Source organism: Diplotaxodon limnothrissa, linkage group LG14, assembly GCF_057381915.1.
Source record: "Diplotaxodon limnothrissa isolate DT_005_m linkage group LG14, D_limnothrissa_male_GT1.1, whole genome shotgun sequence".
NCBI classification, from domain to species: Eukaryota; Metazoa; Chordata; class Actinopteri; order Cichliformes; family Cichlidae; genus Diplotaxodon; species Diplotaxodon limnothrissa.
The window spans coordinates 34,633,582-34,649,506 of record NC_140609.1 but is presented as its reverse complement, the minus strand read 5'-3'; the positions used below and the strand labels follow the sequence as shown (position 1 = coordinate 34,649,506).

Genomic DNA, 15,925 nt, shown 5'->3' with positions numbered 1-15,925 from the left:
CGAATAGCCTGGGGCAAGAAGCTCCTCCTCATTGTCTCTGTTTTGGTCTTAAGGGAGCGGACGCGCTTCACAGACCTCAACAGTGAGAAGAGTCCATTTTTGGGATGGGAGAGGTCCATCATAATCTTCCTGGCTTCGGTCTTGCACCGCTTGGTGTAGATGGACAGCAGGTCAGGAAGCTCTGATCGAATGATGCGTTCGGCCGAGCGCACCACCAGCAGATCTCGTCTGTCCTGCGTGGTGCTGTTCCCAAACCAGGTGCAGATGTTTCCCGTCAGGACGCTCTCGATGGTGCAGGAGTAGAAGTTCTTAAGCACCCTCAGTGGCAGATGGAAGTCTCTGAGTCTTCTGAGGAAGAAGAGACGCTGGCGGACTTTCTTGACCAGAGTGTTGATATTACATGACCATGATAGTTCCTGAGTGATGAGGACACCCAGGTATCGGAAGCTGTCCACTCTCCACTGGTGCACCACTGATGATCAGGGGCTTGTAATTCCTTGCCTGCTTTGTACTGAAGTCCACGATTAGCTCTTTAGTCTTGATGACATTTAGCAGGAGGTTGTTCTCCTAGCACCTGGATAAAAGTTTTATAGGCAAATGCAGCAATACTGGACCGTAGCAAGTATCCTTATGGAGAAGAAAATGAAAATACTTGCTTAGACAGCAGGAATCCCCTTCCCGAACTTCCCCTTTTTTATTCCTTTTCATATTTCTTTAAGCAGTAAATACACCAAACTGCTGTCATATTATATATTTTGTGGAAATCAAGGCAATGGCCACAGTTATCCTACATGACTTGAGCAATTTGGCTGACATTAAGCAAAGTCCTACACAAAAATTGAAGTTTAAAGCAGATGTCCTCCAATTCATCATCAAAGTAAGGCTCTTTTATGGCCTGAGTGTCCATTTTAGCGCGAGATTCCATGTCTCTGTTCATAATCCTTCCTGTAGTCCTTTAGTGGAAAGAAAACAGAATTCACTCACTAGTTCTGCAAACAGCAGATATAAGAGTCTCTTTGGAAAACATATTATACATTTAATCCATTTTTAGAATCATCTGCCTCTGGACTAATTTTTTGCAATAGACCTAAAGATAAAGCAAAGTGTTAAGAAGTGTTTAAGGTATGTTAAAACAATACCGTGGAGGATTCAACAGGGCAGGGCAGAGGGAAATCAGAGATCCTCCCCTGGTTTCACATCTCGTCTGTGCGCCTCTAGGCAAGGTGGAGAGCATGCAGGCGCCAAAGCATAGCTCAGCACCGTGACACCTCACCACAGCAGAGCAATAAGGCAAACATTCCAGCTGCCACTTCTCAGCTTTATTGGTGGAGCAGAGGCAAGAAACAAGGCCATCTATGTTCCTCCTCTAAACCTCTATCTGACGCGCTAGTCAAGCTGGTCTAGCAGTCTGAGACGTGGGAAAGTCAAACATGTGATGGGTGTTAACAACAGAAATTTTGGTCTTATACGTTTGTCTTTGAAATAACTGGGTAAATTTATAGGGACTAGTTTGAACTGCAGTTAGACTTTCTTTTAGCAGTTTATGTTCCCAAACCACATCCAAACAAAGTGTTCTAAACAATGAATAATATCCAGGGAACTTTAACGTTAATGGTCATGTTTTAAAGTTCCCACAGTAATTATACCGTTTTATCTAGCTGGTAGCTCCATAACACAGGGCGAAGTAATATTGCTAAACATAAAAATCCTCAAATAAAATCCTGCAATACCACACTGGAATGACTTAACAAGCCAACTATCCTTTATTTCAATGCTAAAATTTAAACCATATGTATGTTTTGCTACATAACTATGATCTAAAAGAGTGTGATACTAGAGAAAAGTAAGTAACTGGTGTAACTAAAAAATAAAATGTAGCTTTCCCTTGTTAAATTTGTTAAATATTTTTATTAAAACTACTGAGAAAAGAAAATTCACATTTTTGATTAAAATAAGGAGATAAAAATGCAATGTGTTGTTTTTTGCATGTGCCAAATTTGCTTTTAATTCTTGATATTAATATCTAAACACAATGCTAACAACATCATCTAAGTTGTTGACTTTCACTTCTCTTGTATTTCACATGTATAATATTCCCCAAAGGACAGCCATAGCAAAGAACAGAACATTAGCACAATGCAAATTGAGTTGAACTATGACTTAGACCCCAGAGCACAGGAGAGTGAGGGATTGAAGAATAAGTGAACGCTTGTGCCTCTTTTCAGCACTCTGCAACTCTGGAGCCTGGGAACTTCAGCAGCTTGTCCGGGCTCTGAGAAATATCCTGAGCTGTAATGTAAACATGCCTGAACTCTGATCTAGCATGGCCCTTCCCCCTCCCAGTTTAACCCAGCATTCTGTGTAAGGGCTTTGCCAGTGACATCAGGAGCCCACTTACTCAGTTCCATAAGAGGGTAATGACCCTGGTGAGAATAGACTCTTGCTGAAAATATAGCTGTTTTGCTATATAAGCAACTGTTGCTTAGCAAACGAGTGAGTTTCGTTCTTTTAGTTCAGCTTCAAATGATTCCATCCAATAAACAGACTTCGTTTTAAACCTATCAAGTATTTTAAGGTTAGACTAAAGAGTTTCAGCAAGGTGAAGAAGAACATATTGTGTTAAGCTGATAACATAAATGGACTTCCACACCCAGTTCACTCATAGCAGCTGAGATAATCAGATCTGTTTACAACAGAAGCTAGAACAAGTCCAGGAAACTCTGACATATCAGGTGGCTGATTGTCAGATAAGTGTGAGAACAGTTGTAGATAAGCTCCTGTTTATCCAAACACAGAAGTGTCGACAACAAAAGCATCACACTTGTTAAAGTTTGCTCATAATGTAACTTCCAAAAACAAATGCTAATATTGCTAGGTTAAAGAATACTCTTTTATTTTTAAGCCTTGTTCTTCTGTAAACAAGGTAACAAACTACTGCTTGTGTTTCGCTTTGAATGCAATTCCTCCCCTCAATTCACTTTCAGTGCACTGCACATGAAATACACCTGAACAAGCTTGTTCCCACAGGGTTCCAGTTTCAGCACTGGGTAGCAAAGTATTGGTGGAAAGACACTCAGAGGCATTACCCCCAACCACCTCTCCCCCCCACTCACACAATCCTACCCTCCCTTCAATTAAGTCAAGCAGGAAAAACTTGACAAACCTCAAAGAGCTCTCTCAGCAGAAGAAATCACATCAGGCATGAACGGATACCTCTACAAGGCCCCTCTGAAGATACAAAAGCACATAAACATGGTCCTTGCCTGCTAAGTGATTGCCCTAAGCTGGATACTTACTCTTATGTCTAGATTCTAGATGATGAAAAGCTATGAAATATTTGTTTTCATGTGGATTTAATAGCTACAACGGAGCACTAATATATTAGTCCTTCTAAAATTCCCCAATGACTTCAACAGCATAGATGAGATTTTTTGTATCCCGAGGTCGGCATAATGCTTGAAATTTAAACAATGTGTTGGTAACAACTGGGAGCATGCTGAAAGCAGAACTCAACAACAAAGGGATACAGTGGGGACTCTCTAATCCAAACCCTTTGGGAATGGAGGTATTTCGACGCAGTGAAATGTTCACTTGCATGAACACAGTCAGTACCGCGGTAATTTATATTCAGAACATGGAACGAGTATCTACACAAATTCACAAGGGTCTATTGCAGAGTCTAATTTGTTGACATATCAACAAGAAAAATTAAAACAACTATCAAAATGAGATCCGAAAATAGGGCAAAGTGCAGTTTATGTGAATGCATTATATTGCAAGTTATATTTTTGAATAAATATAAACATAAAAGCTGCACCAGGGCTGGGGTTAAAAGGGTGGCTCATGGTGGCTCCGTTATATGCAGGGAAAGATATTGGTTTGATTACAGAAGGAAAACAGCAAGTTTGGAGGTTTTGAAAGATGAACAGTGTTTTGCACCACTGCCACTGTTCAACTTCTTTGCTTTACAAACTGCCAACAAAGGATATGTGAGATGCTGGTATTTACTTCTGTGACTAAGCAAAATTAAACATATTTACTGTTGTAATCAGACTGTATTTTATTAGTTCCATTATCTTGCTGTTAAATCTTGCATGGCTACACTATTATTATGGGGAGCTGAGTCTTCTAATGCATGTTTATTGACATAGGAGGTCTGTACACTAAGATTATTATAACAATCTGATTTTTTTTCTTCATGTGCATTTATTTAGCTTTGATAGCTAATAAAATTTACTGATTTCAACTGTTGGACCCCCCCCCCAAAAAAAAAAAAAAAAAAATTCCTAGAAACCCCCCTTTGGTGCACCAAACTGTGAATGCTGCAAAAAATATCCATTTAATAGTAAGATGAGACTGTGGGGGAAATGTGTCTGTTCTGAAACTTATGGGAAAACGCTGACAATTTCTGCTTAATAGATTATTTAAGCACATATGAAAAAATTACCATGGATTAGTTTTCTCTTAAATAAAATGTTCTAATTGAGTGAGATCCACACGTGACGTCACAGCCATTTCTGTAATGTGAAATTAAGCAATAGTAAACACTTATACTGACTTATTATTCATTACTACTCTAAAGATAAATTAGTAGATTCAACACAACAAAATATATGCCACCAAGGAGCTGATTTTGCAAGGGTGATGCTTATTATATATATATAAAATTTCTACACTGTTTGGATGGTGACTGAAGGTAAAGATGTTACCTTGCAAGCTCTTCTTGACACCAGGGGCCACTTCCAAGGACAGGAAGCACATGTCTATGGAGGAAAGGCTTTTAACCAGCAATGGTTCCATTACAAATAAAGGAAACATTTATCCTAAAAGGTCAGACATTTATGAACCTCGAACAGCAACCTGGCCTACCTGGACTTTGAATGGAGCATGTTCTTCTGAGCATGTACACACTTACATTGAATCAACCATTGACAAGGATGAGATGGATTTAGTACATGATTTCTGCAGCACTCTTCAAAGACAGGCACTGCCTTCCATAGGCTGCTGAATAAAACATAAGGACGCGTGCGGCAGAGTGGGTTTTGTTTGTGTGTGTATTTGTGTGTCAGTGAGTGTGAGTGGAAGTATGTAGGAGAAGGGGAGTGGGATGAGATAGCGAGAGTGAAGTTCGCTTAAGACACTGCTCCTAGAGATGCCGCATAACCCATGAGCCATAAATTTCTTTGATCTGACACACATCCTGGCTGCCCCGCTAGGTATTTGGAAACTTCTGTCTTTCTTTATCGATAATGTTTTTTTGTTTTTCTTATTATTATTTTTATCTTCTGTGTGCCCTCTGGTAGCATGGAACTGGATAACAAAGTATAAATTAGTCCAGAAAAGAATAAAAGTGTGCTCGTTTAAAGAGTAGAAGGCGCTGCAAATGTTGCCAGGTACAGAGATGTCCCAGATTTACATGCAACTATTTCCAGCACGTTGCTGCTGCATGATACCAAGGTTTGGTGAGCCCTCTCTTGTTTTTAAATCTAATTCTACTTGATTTTTTCCCCTGTTTTAACACATCATCTATTCAATGGGAAGCATAAAGAAATTTGCAGTTACTCATTTATGGTAATAGCCAGGTCATGGTAACAAAAACAAGTTGAATTCTGACCACACTCTGAAAACCTCTTAAAAATTACAAGTTTTTACCTTTCTCTCACACTAAAGGAAGTAGGAAAGGGATCTGATACATATGCCAAACACGAAAGTCTCTTTTTGTTTGTTCCTCATAACTTCCCATCTTTACCATTACAAATATCACCCTTTTCTCTATATCTGCACTGAACAACTTAAAGTGATTTGGTTGAAATGTTCACTGCTCTTCACAATTATCTGATACACTAGCAACTTACACTCAGCTCACTCAGCTTTTACTGCATCTGTTGTCATAAAAACCTGAGTGTCTCATAGGGCCTTTCTGGGAAAAATCCACTGCTGCACAGGAAGTGATGCATGTTTTCTGGCATTAACAAGATTGTTTGAAGCTGGGTAGTCAGCAGCAGCTACCATGGCTCAACACACCAGATAGAGCAAGCAAAAAACCAAAAACAAAATACTACTAGATCTCCTGGAGGCAGTGACAAATCCACTACAAAAACTGCTTAGCACTTAACACAAAATTGGATGTCTTGGACATCCACTTAAAATTTAATTTGACATATCCAGACATCATCATGCTAGAACTAGGGATGTGCTGAATATCTTGACATCATGACACTGTAAGATATTAAAATCTGCATTTTCAATAAATACACTCACAAAATCAAAGGGATTAATAAGTAAAGCTCCTCTGAGAAATGACACTCATCTGTGAACTTTCTTTGTGCCACTTAGAAATCCGGTGTCTACATAGTCTGTTAGAAAAGGAACTTGTTGACGCTTGTATCCCGCTCTCCCTTGAGGACACAGCAATCACGATCACAAAATGTATAAGTTGTTTAGAATGTTTATAAGCTGATGTTATCCTAAAATATTACCGCAGACTTTAATCTCATGCACAATTTAACCAAAAGATGATACAGTAGCTAATAACTACAAATATAACTACAAATGTCCTAGATTAATACCACCACCACCCCAAATGAGAAGCCACAACATTAGCCTTGTTTGACATTAACATACCACATCCCACTTCCTTGAGGACAAGATGTGCCTAAGTACCTCTACTTAGTGCTGAAAATTTATGAACGGTGCTCTGGAGTGTCCAGAACATAGTGTTACATGTCTCAACTTTTATTGCATAAGACAGTAAATCTGACTGTTTGACTGTAAAAAGGCTGTTTTAATGTTTTTCTATGCAAAAATGTGGGGATCTCTTCTGTACAAGAAGAAACAGGACATAAACCAATATATGAATAGGTCATACATTTGAAAAGACATTACTGCCTTGATTAATCGGGAAACATTTGAGCATATCAAACTCAGTAATACAAGTATATATCACTTTCAACTCATTCTTTCTTTGTTAGATTAAGCTTTTACATCAACCCAAAATCTTTGAATTCCAAAACCTTTCAATCCTCCAAGTTTTTTAGCATTTGAACAATAAAAAGGTACGTTACTAATTTGTTAAATAAATAATATAACTACTCAGTAAGCACCCCACTGACTAAACTGCTTTGTCTATCTTTTAAGAGCATGATGACAATTCTAAAGATATGTCTTTCTTGTAGCAACAAAAAAAAAGTAATAATAGAACATTTTTAATATATTTATTATTATTACCCATAAGTAGAATTGAACCACAAGTTGGACGGATGACTAATCCCAAATAGAAAGAGGAGATTAACAGATGGCTTTACTACAGTATATGGAGGCCTATCTTAATGTCTTTTAATCAGAGCACTATGAGATGCTCAACTCATCTAGCAGCTAACGGTCTGCACAATGAGACAAGCGTAATCACATCAGGCTTAAAGTGTAGCCATGCTGTCAATAAACAGCACCCACAGAATTTCCATTCTGCTCTGCAGGGGACTTAAAGTAATTCACCATTCAGACCAACTGGCAGCAAGCTATTTCTAAAAGAAGACTGTAACCTATCCATGACAACATGGAAGTGATCTGTGGGATGAACACGGATCCCTTTCTGCATCCACAGAGTTGGGTAGAGCTATGGGCTTCACAGTGGGTGGCCCCCATGGACCTGGGCTAATTGTTTCACATCACTGCCGAGCCAGGCTGAGATCAGACCACCGGCATCTGATTCAGGCTGTTCAACAGCCAAACAGGGTATGCCAGGAAACACAGCACACACCCCACCCCACATTCACACACATGCACACACTATCCACTCCATCATACATGACCACGAATAAGTGCAAGGTATTCCTTTTCTGTGGGATTTTTTTTTAGCAAGCTGTCAATCTGCTTACTGTCAATCTGCTTACCCAGAAGTTGTAGTCTTGTGACAATATTTAAGCTTTCGAAACTCAATAAATTATAAATTCATAAATTTTAATTCTGACCCATGTAGTAGTGCACTAGTAAATAGGCGAGAAACAATTTCGCTGCAAAACCTTCAATTGGCATTAGTGATATCCTAGATGATGCACTAAGTCAAAAGCGCAGTGTTACACAAGCATTTGCGCAAAAGCTACATTAGTTCAAAGCCTAAGAGACCAAACAAAATTTTGATTAGTATTTTTTCTCCTTTCCTGTCCTATTAATCACTCTGCAATCCTTCAGCCTCTTTGAGGGGGTGATGATCTTCAAGTTAAGAACATCATGAAAAGTGCAAACAACCAGTCTTTCCAACCTCTACCCAGCATTCCAATAATCCCTCATGTTTGCCATTTTCATAGTAAAAAGGGTTTCCCTGAGAGCGGAAATTAGCTTCCTTTCCAAGCTTTAAAAATGTCCAAATGACATGGTTTCTCATACCCTCTTTATCTTGTAAAATAAATGTCATACATTTAAAAGTCCAAACAACTACAACTGCCAATTTTTATTCAGTTTGCCAAGGCAATTGTGCCAAATTAGCACACAAAGCCAAAATAATATTTTGGGAATTTGCCTTTATTACAGGACTCACAGTACACAGTCACGGAAAATTGATAGATAACCAGAAGTCATTGGCTAGAGCTGGCTGTGGTTACATGATTTATGTTTCAAACCACTAACTGACCAGTATGACTAAGGCTACAGTTTTTACAAAAAACCTGTATGGCAGACAAACAAGGTCATAAGTGCTTAAAATAATAGGAAAACAGCTCAGCATATGAGCACTTTGTGTGCATGCTGCTCTATGAGTATACTTCCCAGATCTGTCACTACAAGACTGAGTAATAACAAAATCCTCCCTGTGCACATAGCACTGTTAATCACCAGGCATCCTTCGCCTACTGCATTTTCAAGGCCTGTTTGACTTAAAGTAAACACATGCAGGAAATGTATTCAGTGGCTCTAAACATTTATATGGGGACCTTGTGGTTCAAACAGTTTCATGGCCGGCAAATCTATCAAGAAGGTGCTTAGTGAGCCATTTGTTAAACACATGATAATATAACATGGCATTACATGGCATGCTAGTATGCTTCGAGGCTGTATGGTTGTTTGTTAAGCCTTTCATTTTTGTGCTCACTATCTGTATCGTTGACAGACAATGTAAGATGATTGTTGGATCCTGATCTGATGAAACTGAATGTCTGTTCATTGTAATATGGGGCTAATGTTTTGTAAGCTCTACTGTGTGACCTATTTCTGTGCTGAATACATTTTCTGATACAGGTATGAAGGGAACAATTGGAAAACTGGCCATGAAAAGAAACAATCTAAAATATGAATATCCAAAAGCTTTCAATGAGTTCATCCACGCATTAAGGAAAACGATTTTCCGAGTCGATAAGTATGCTCTCGTCTCTTCCTTCAAATTTCTCCAATTTCATCTAAAAGAATATCCTTTGTTAATCTGGTCTCAATGAGCACTGTTGTTAAGTGCTGCTGCTCACTCTGCACTCCCAAGCAGTCATAATCCATTGTGTTGTTTGCCCCTAACTCAGTATACATTTCCACTGCAAATTCCAATGTGAACACTCAATAACACGCACAGATGTGGTCATTTGAGATGTCTTACTTTTTAATTCTGAAGAATGAATTATGGTGAACTCTGCAGAACCCCCATACATATTTGAAGCAGCTTTCAGTTATTATAGCCAAAGATGATAATAAATTTAAAAAAATAAATAAATTGGTGGCAAGAGTTATAAGGATATATATAGACTGTATACATGCAACATACTGGCATTAAACAGGATTTCTGCAAGAGCGGCTGTTGTGCTTCACCCGATCATTATACGTTGCGAAAACATTAACCTCAGGGTTGATATAAACATGTACGCCAGGACTTCATTTCCTCCTCACTATCTTGCTGCACTCATCAGTTTTAAATAGAACATGTTACTCCAGAGTCAAGATCAGTAAAAATGAAACGGTACATGATAATGATGTACCCTGACCTCTTTTAGACAGCCAGTATAATCCATGAAGTTGTGTCTTGTCTCTCATCGTGTTCCACTGCCATGGCTCTACCGATCAGCATGAAAATGTAAAAGCTGAGAGGTAAACTGCATTTTAAACTAACTCTATAAACCACAGAGAATCTGCTTTTCTTGTACGTGAAACATTAATGCATTTTATATTTTTGTTGGTAAAAAATAAAATATATGTATGAAATATTGTTTATTTCACCACATCTAGAAAAAGAATGTCTGCAAGCTTTCAACCTTTGACATTATTGCTTGGGAAGTAATAGGCTAGACGCTAAACTCCCCCATGCCCAGTGAAAGAAAACAACTAAATAAATCTCACATCTCAGTGACTGCTCCCTTAACAGATGCCATACAGGAAGTCAGTCCTATCAGCACTACCAGGCACACAGAAAGCACAGTTAAGTTTTCCTATCCTGCCTACCTATGTCCTATGTGAAGCTTTGCTGTTAGGGGAGAAAACACTGTCCTGTACTCTCAGTGGCACACAAGGTCATGCAACTACTCAGTTCTCAATCTCAACAGAATAACTCAGAAACAAAAACAATTTTAAAAAATGACATAACAGTGCATATTAAATGGGTTAAACAAACCACAAAATGCATCCGCATCCCTCTGTTTGGATCAGCTGCATGGTTGTTATGTTGTCAAGGTTTGCAGTAAATGCAAAACATCCCCATGGCCCAATGACCCCAAAACCATTTCCTCAAAATGGATTGCTTTGCAAACAAGCGTAACGCTTCTGTATCATGCCATCTACCTTAAGGGCCCCCTTAATCAGGAACTTAGAGTTTTAGAACATTTCCTGACTGTTTTTGACATGCATTTGGCTGCCATCTAAGTTTGGAAAAAGCTTGGACTTTTTGTTCATGGATAGTGACAGCAGCGTTATCAATGTAGAAACATTTATTGATCCATTATCGCCAAGGAAAGCTCCCAGCTGATTTTTCACATAGCATAAAAAAAAAAAAAATCTCAGTCTCAATGTTGTGGTCCTTGAGAATGGCCATAACTTTAGGCGTTTCACCCCGATTACAACATACTGGTACCCTCATCATTGTTATCAATTTTGTCATCGCTGCCACAAGCTTGATTGTAATAGTCCTAATTATTTATGTTAAAAAACAAACAACACAACAATATCGGCAGTCTAAGGAGCCTGGAAAGAAAAGCGTCTGGACTTCTTTAGGTTTTCTTAAAGAGGTGTTTCTGGATGCTGAGGATGCCAATGTTCACATTTTGGACAGAGAAGACAGACGGTTTGAAAGAGGAGTGAAAGAAGCCACTGTGAACGGCCATCTTTGAATGTAGGCGCTGGCTTACCACACCAACCGTCTGCCATCTATAATCCAGTTTTGAGATCCCTTCCCAGACGCCTTAATGCCCACTCACATCCTGGGCCATTTGACCTCAGTAAATCACATGATAGGGTGGGGCTAGGTTTCACATTGGGTTCACCGGAAACATTGGCTGATTGTGGCCCACACCCGTTTTCACACCTTGGCTTGTGTGATTAGGTAGAAGATCAATAGGCGCTCCATGACCCTTTTGGGGACACTCCCGTAGGGCTTAAAATCTGGGACAATCCACCAGTTGCTCTTAGAACTGATGAAGCTTCTCGGATGAGAGGTGAATCGTCTTCAAAGAAACTTAAAGAAGTCCAGATGCTATTCTTTCCAAGCTCCATAGACTACGATGACCTGGATAACTGAGAACCTTGACAGACAACATTAACAGCAACTCACCGCTATGCGTGTGGGGATCTTCTGCTCGCCATCTGACCCCTTTTGCTCTCCGTTAGCCCTGCTGTAGTCTGGGGGTTGCTGGTTCGATCCCCGGCTACCTTTTGCTTTACGGTTCCCAGGACCTTGGTGGACTATGCTAAGCAGCTGAAGCGTACTCTCGTGCTCCCGGTCTGTGCTCTCGGCCTGACCTCGCTGATAGCGGTCCGCGCAGGTAGAATGGTGCCTCCTGCACGTCTCTAACCGGGCGCGTAAACGCTCAACTATGGCGTTGTGCAGCTGTGGCACTGTGGAGCCCCTTGAGCTGGCCACCACCGGCCCGTTGCTGACCCCACCGGGCATAGCTCCTAAACCAACACCCAACATGGGTACGTATGTCCCTGCAGCAGACTGAGCGGGGGTCGCTTCTCCCATGCCCGCAGGTCCCTGATAAGTTTATAGACTGAGGTCCACTGTGCTTACAGTGGACCACAGAACGGGCATGGAAGAAAACAAGAAAACGTACTGAAGACTTCCAATGATCCCATGTGAAAAAGAAAAATACTTGGCTGTAGTCTCTGGAGAGGAGTCACTATGGCCTATGATATGTGTTGAAATGTGAGCCAATTATCTTGTCAAACTGGGACTATGATATTATATGATATAAAAGATTAAAGATTAAGATACGCTCCATGTAAAATCATGCTATGCTCCACGTGGATTAAAAACATGCATTAAAAGTCTCAAAGTTACAGAATTGTAGTAGTTTTTCCTCGGGGGATAGGCTCTGTCAGCTTATAATTAAACGTGAAATGATTTACAAACATGAAAGGCTCCGCAGCTGGAATGAATCCGCTCTTGCTTAACGACTGGAGCTCTGCTCACAGATAAATAGGTTATATTCAATATGAATCCCTTAGATAATTCAAACCCACGGCACGCACAACTTCGGTTTCACTGGTGGTACATTCCGAGTAGCTACATTTTCAGCCTACTTTATCTAAATATTGTACCACTCTCGTTAACGCCAAGTCCAAGAGTACACTATCGACTATAAATTGAGTGAGAGCGACCGGCTGCAAAAATAGAAGAACCAACAAACACACGAAATCCACTAAACTTCAAGACTCACGGCATTTTTTTGTTTGTTTCGAAATGAGTCCTTTTCTTTGTTGCTTTCCTTTCAATCCGGATAGGAATCTGGTTGCAAACAAGTAAAAAAAAAAACCCAAAAAACCCAGACCCCCTAAACGCAGGCAGTCGTCGCAGAAGCCGACTGAAATCCGTCTCAAATAGTCCATTGACAATCGTTTGTCCGTGTGGTACACGAAGGCAATAGCGGAGCTACTTAAACAGACCCTTATTGTACGAACATTCTGCTTTTGACATGAACTCGTATGGTTAAAAAAGGGGGGGTCCAGTGGCACACTCTAGTGGAGAAAAGCCTGAACTTGTCTTGCAAGGCGTGAACGGTGACACGGAGGGAATCTTATAATGTATTTTAAAAATTTGAACACTGTTGTCTAACCGAAGGAGCAGTGAAGGGTCAACCTGGCACCGCTGTTCTGTCTGCCACCTGGTCAAGCTAATCAACTAACACATGTTATCGAACATTTACTCATCCTGTATTTAAAGACACAAATGAAAAACATATTTAGATAATTAACTAAAGCATGAAAAGAATAGTTAAATCCAGAAGTATTCTTTGATCTTTTTTTGAGTTAACACGCAGAGTAACTAACCAAGCGAGCCTACAGAACCGCTCAAATGAGCTGATTGGCTGCTGACATGTTCCTATACTGTTGTCTTATGTGTCTAGCCCGCTATGCCTCAAATCTTTGGTAACTTTCAGCTTTCTGTAAATCTTAAAAGTTGGGTAAATGTACTCAGTAGCTTTCAAATATAACAATCACAAAAGTGCATTCGACTATATTTGTTATGATTTTACACCTTCTCAAAGCAATTTATTGCCCTTTCATTCATTAACCGGCTGTTGTTTGAAGTTAATCGTATCTGGTTCAGGGGAACGAGATATAGGAGATTAAGATACAGCCACAGAATCACGCAGAAACTCGCTCACACAGGATGCATGTTTCTGTAAAGCAGAAGGAAGCTGCTTGAGCACCCAGAGGAAAACCACACAAATATGGGGAGATCGTGCGAAGTCCACACAGAGTTCAAGAAGAAATCAATTCCGTTCAACACTGAAGCCTTTTCCAAGTGTAATTAGTATAATAAATTAACTATTTGTCTTTGGGGCTGCTTTGATAGCGGCAGACTGTAAGACTAGCGGCCACCAACTTGTTAACCCATACGCATATGATTAAAACCTAAAACGCTCTCACGAATCTGCCAACCCACACTCTCCCCTCCCTTTTAGGCCCTTCTTTATGATGGATATTTCATTACCTATATGTATAGATGCCTCCCTCAGTCATTCAGTTAACTAATCTTCATCAGGGTCTTGGCTGACTAAGAAATGTTTTGCTTATTAATCATTTTTATTCTCTTTATGGGAAATGGCATGGCCACCCAGTGGTCATTACTGGAAAATGATCCTGAAGCATAATAACAGTCATTATTTAAGAAGTAGCAGGCTTATTAAAGACGAGGAATCCTGTAGAAACCCTTTAAAAAAATATCTGTATTTCAGTACGATAATCTGCATTTTCCAATTTGGTTCTAAATGCATCTTTGGGCATAACCCAAAGGAGCTTGTCATCTAATGTTTTATTAGTACTTGACTGCAGCTGCTTTCTTTAACAACAGAGGGCAGCATACATTTAACGTCTGTATATTCTGTTTTGGAAGATGTTCTAAGGTATTTTATTTTGGTATTACTAGCAATTCAAGATGCTAGTGAGTTCTGCTGTGATCTATGGTTTGGAGATAGTGGCACACACAAAAGGAGGTAAAGCTGGAGGTGTGAGAGTTGAAGATGCTAATTTCATTGGGAGTGACCAAGCTGGACTGGACTTTTACAGTGAAAGGATAGTGGACATATTGGACAAAGGACATTGAAGATGGAGCTGCCAGGGGGGAGGAAACAAGGAAGAGGACAGAGGTGGTTCAGGGAAGCAGTGAAAGTGGACATGCAGGCGGTTGGTGTGATAGCAGAGATAAGCTGAGATGGAGACAGATGATCTGCTGTGGTGACCTCCTAAAGGGAGCAGCCACAGTTTACTGTGTGTGGACAGTAAGATCTCCACCACTGTGTTCAGTTTACAACTAAAGGAGAAAGTGTGGTTGAAAGATGAGGTTTACATTTAAAGAACTTTAACACCAAACTTTCACTTCTTGCTTTATTCTACGTCCACATTGTAAGCCTACCATTATACAGGAATAACAAAGTATTGTATTTTTGTGTATTCCAATTTAACTGTACCACAATACCACTGTCATTGTTTTTCTCATATTGCTTCAAAATCAAGACAGTTTGTATACATCAGTGTTAGTAGAGAGAAGATTCCTTGTTTGATGGTTGTTGTTGTTTTCTTTCTTTCCTTCTTTCTTTTTTTACTATTATCAACTAAAAAAAAACCACACACACACATACAATAAATTAATAAATTAACACAAGCAATCTGCCTTACAGTAGTAGTAATAATAGTGGTTAAAAAAATCTTTACAAGTACAGTACGTCAACTCAGTGACAGCCTGTCAGTAGATCTGAACAGTGTTTTCAACCCAGTCAGGCTGTCATTTAACATACTACAGCTTACAATCTACCACAACACATACACAACTCTTCTGCTTACACATGATCTCTCTAGATAATAAATTACACATCCATTTCATTAAAAAAAAAACCAAACAAACAGACAGGGAGACAGGCTTTTCTTCACTCTTTCCTTTCCTCTCTTGCTCTTTGTGAATCACAATTCACCTGGGATTTGCCAGTCCAACTTACACTGGCAGCCTTTGCCTTTTTATGATTAGATCATACAAAAATGAAATTTGGTAATTTAAAAAAAAGAATAATACACTAAACAAACGTAGTTTACTTTAGCCTGTTCCTGTCATAATGCATAACACTTGCTTACATGTATCAGTAAAAAATAATGATTAAAAAGAATATAAAAAAGCTGTAAAAATGGTAGAAAAACATTAAGAAGTAAATCTTAATGAAATAATCCATACCATCTAGCACTCCATGGCCACGCTATTCTTATTAAGGTCAAAAATGGATTCTGTGGTTCCAGCCCACAATGAAAT

At 39.5% G+C, this 15,925-nt stretch overlaps 1 protein-coding gene across 1 annotated transcript in view; it reads right to left on the bottom strand.

Moving 5' to 3' along the window:
* maml2 (mastermind like transcriptional coactivator 2) overlaps positions 1-13,013 on the bottom strand; it is a 33,493-nt gene extending 20,480 nt beyond the window's left edge. Inside the window, exon 1 of the mRNA XM_085370964.1 lies at positions 11,735-13,013. Coding sequence (XP_085227090.1) covers positions 11,735-12,145 — 411 coding nt within the window. The 5' untranslated portion in view covers positions 12,146-13,013. The remainder of the gene's footprint in view (positions 1-11,734) is intronic.
* Between the last annotated feature and the right edge of the window lie 2,912 nt (positions 13,014-15,925).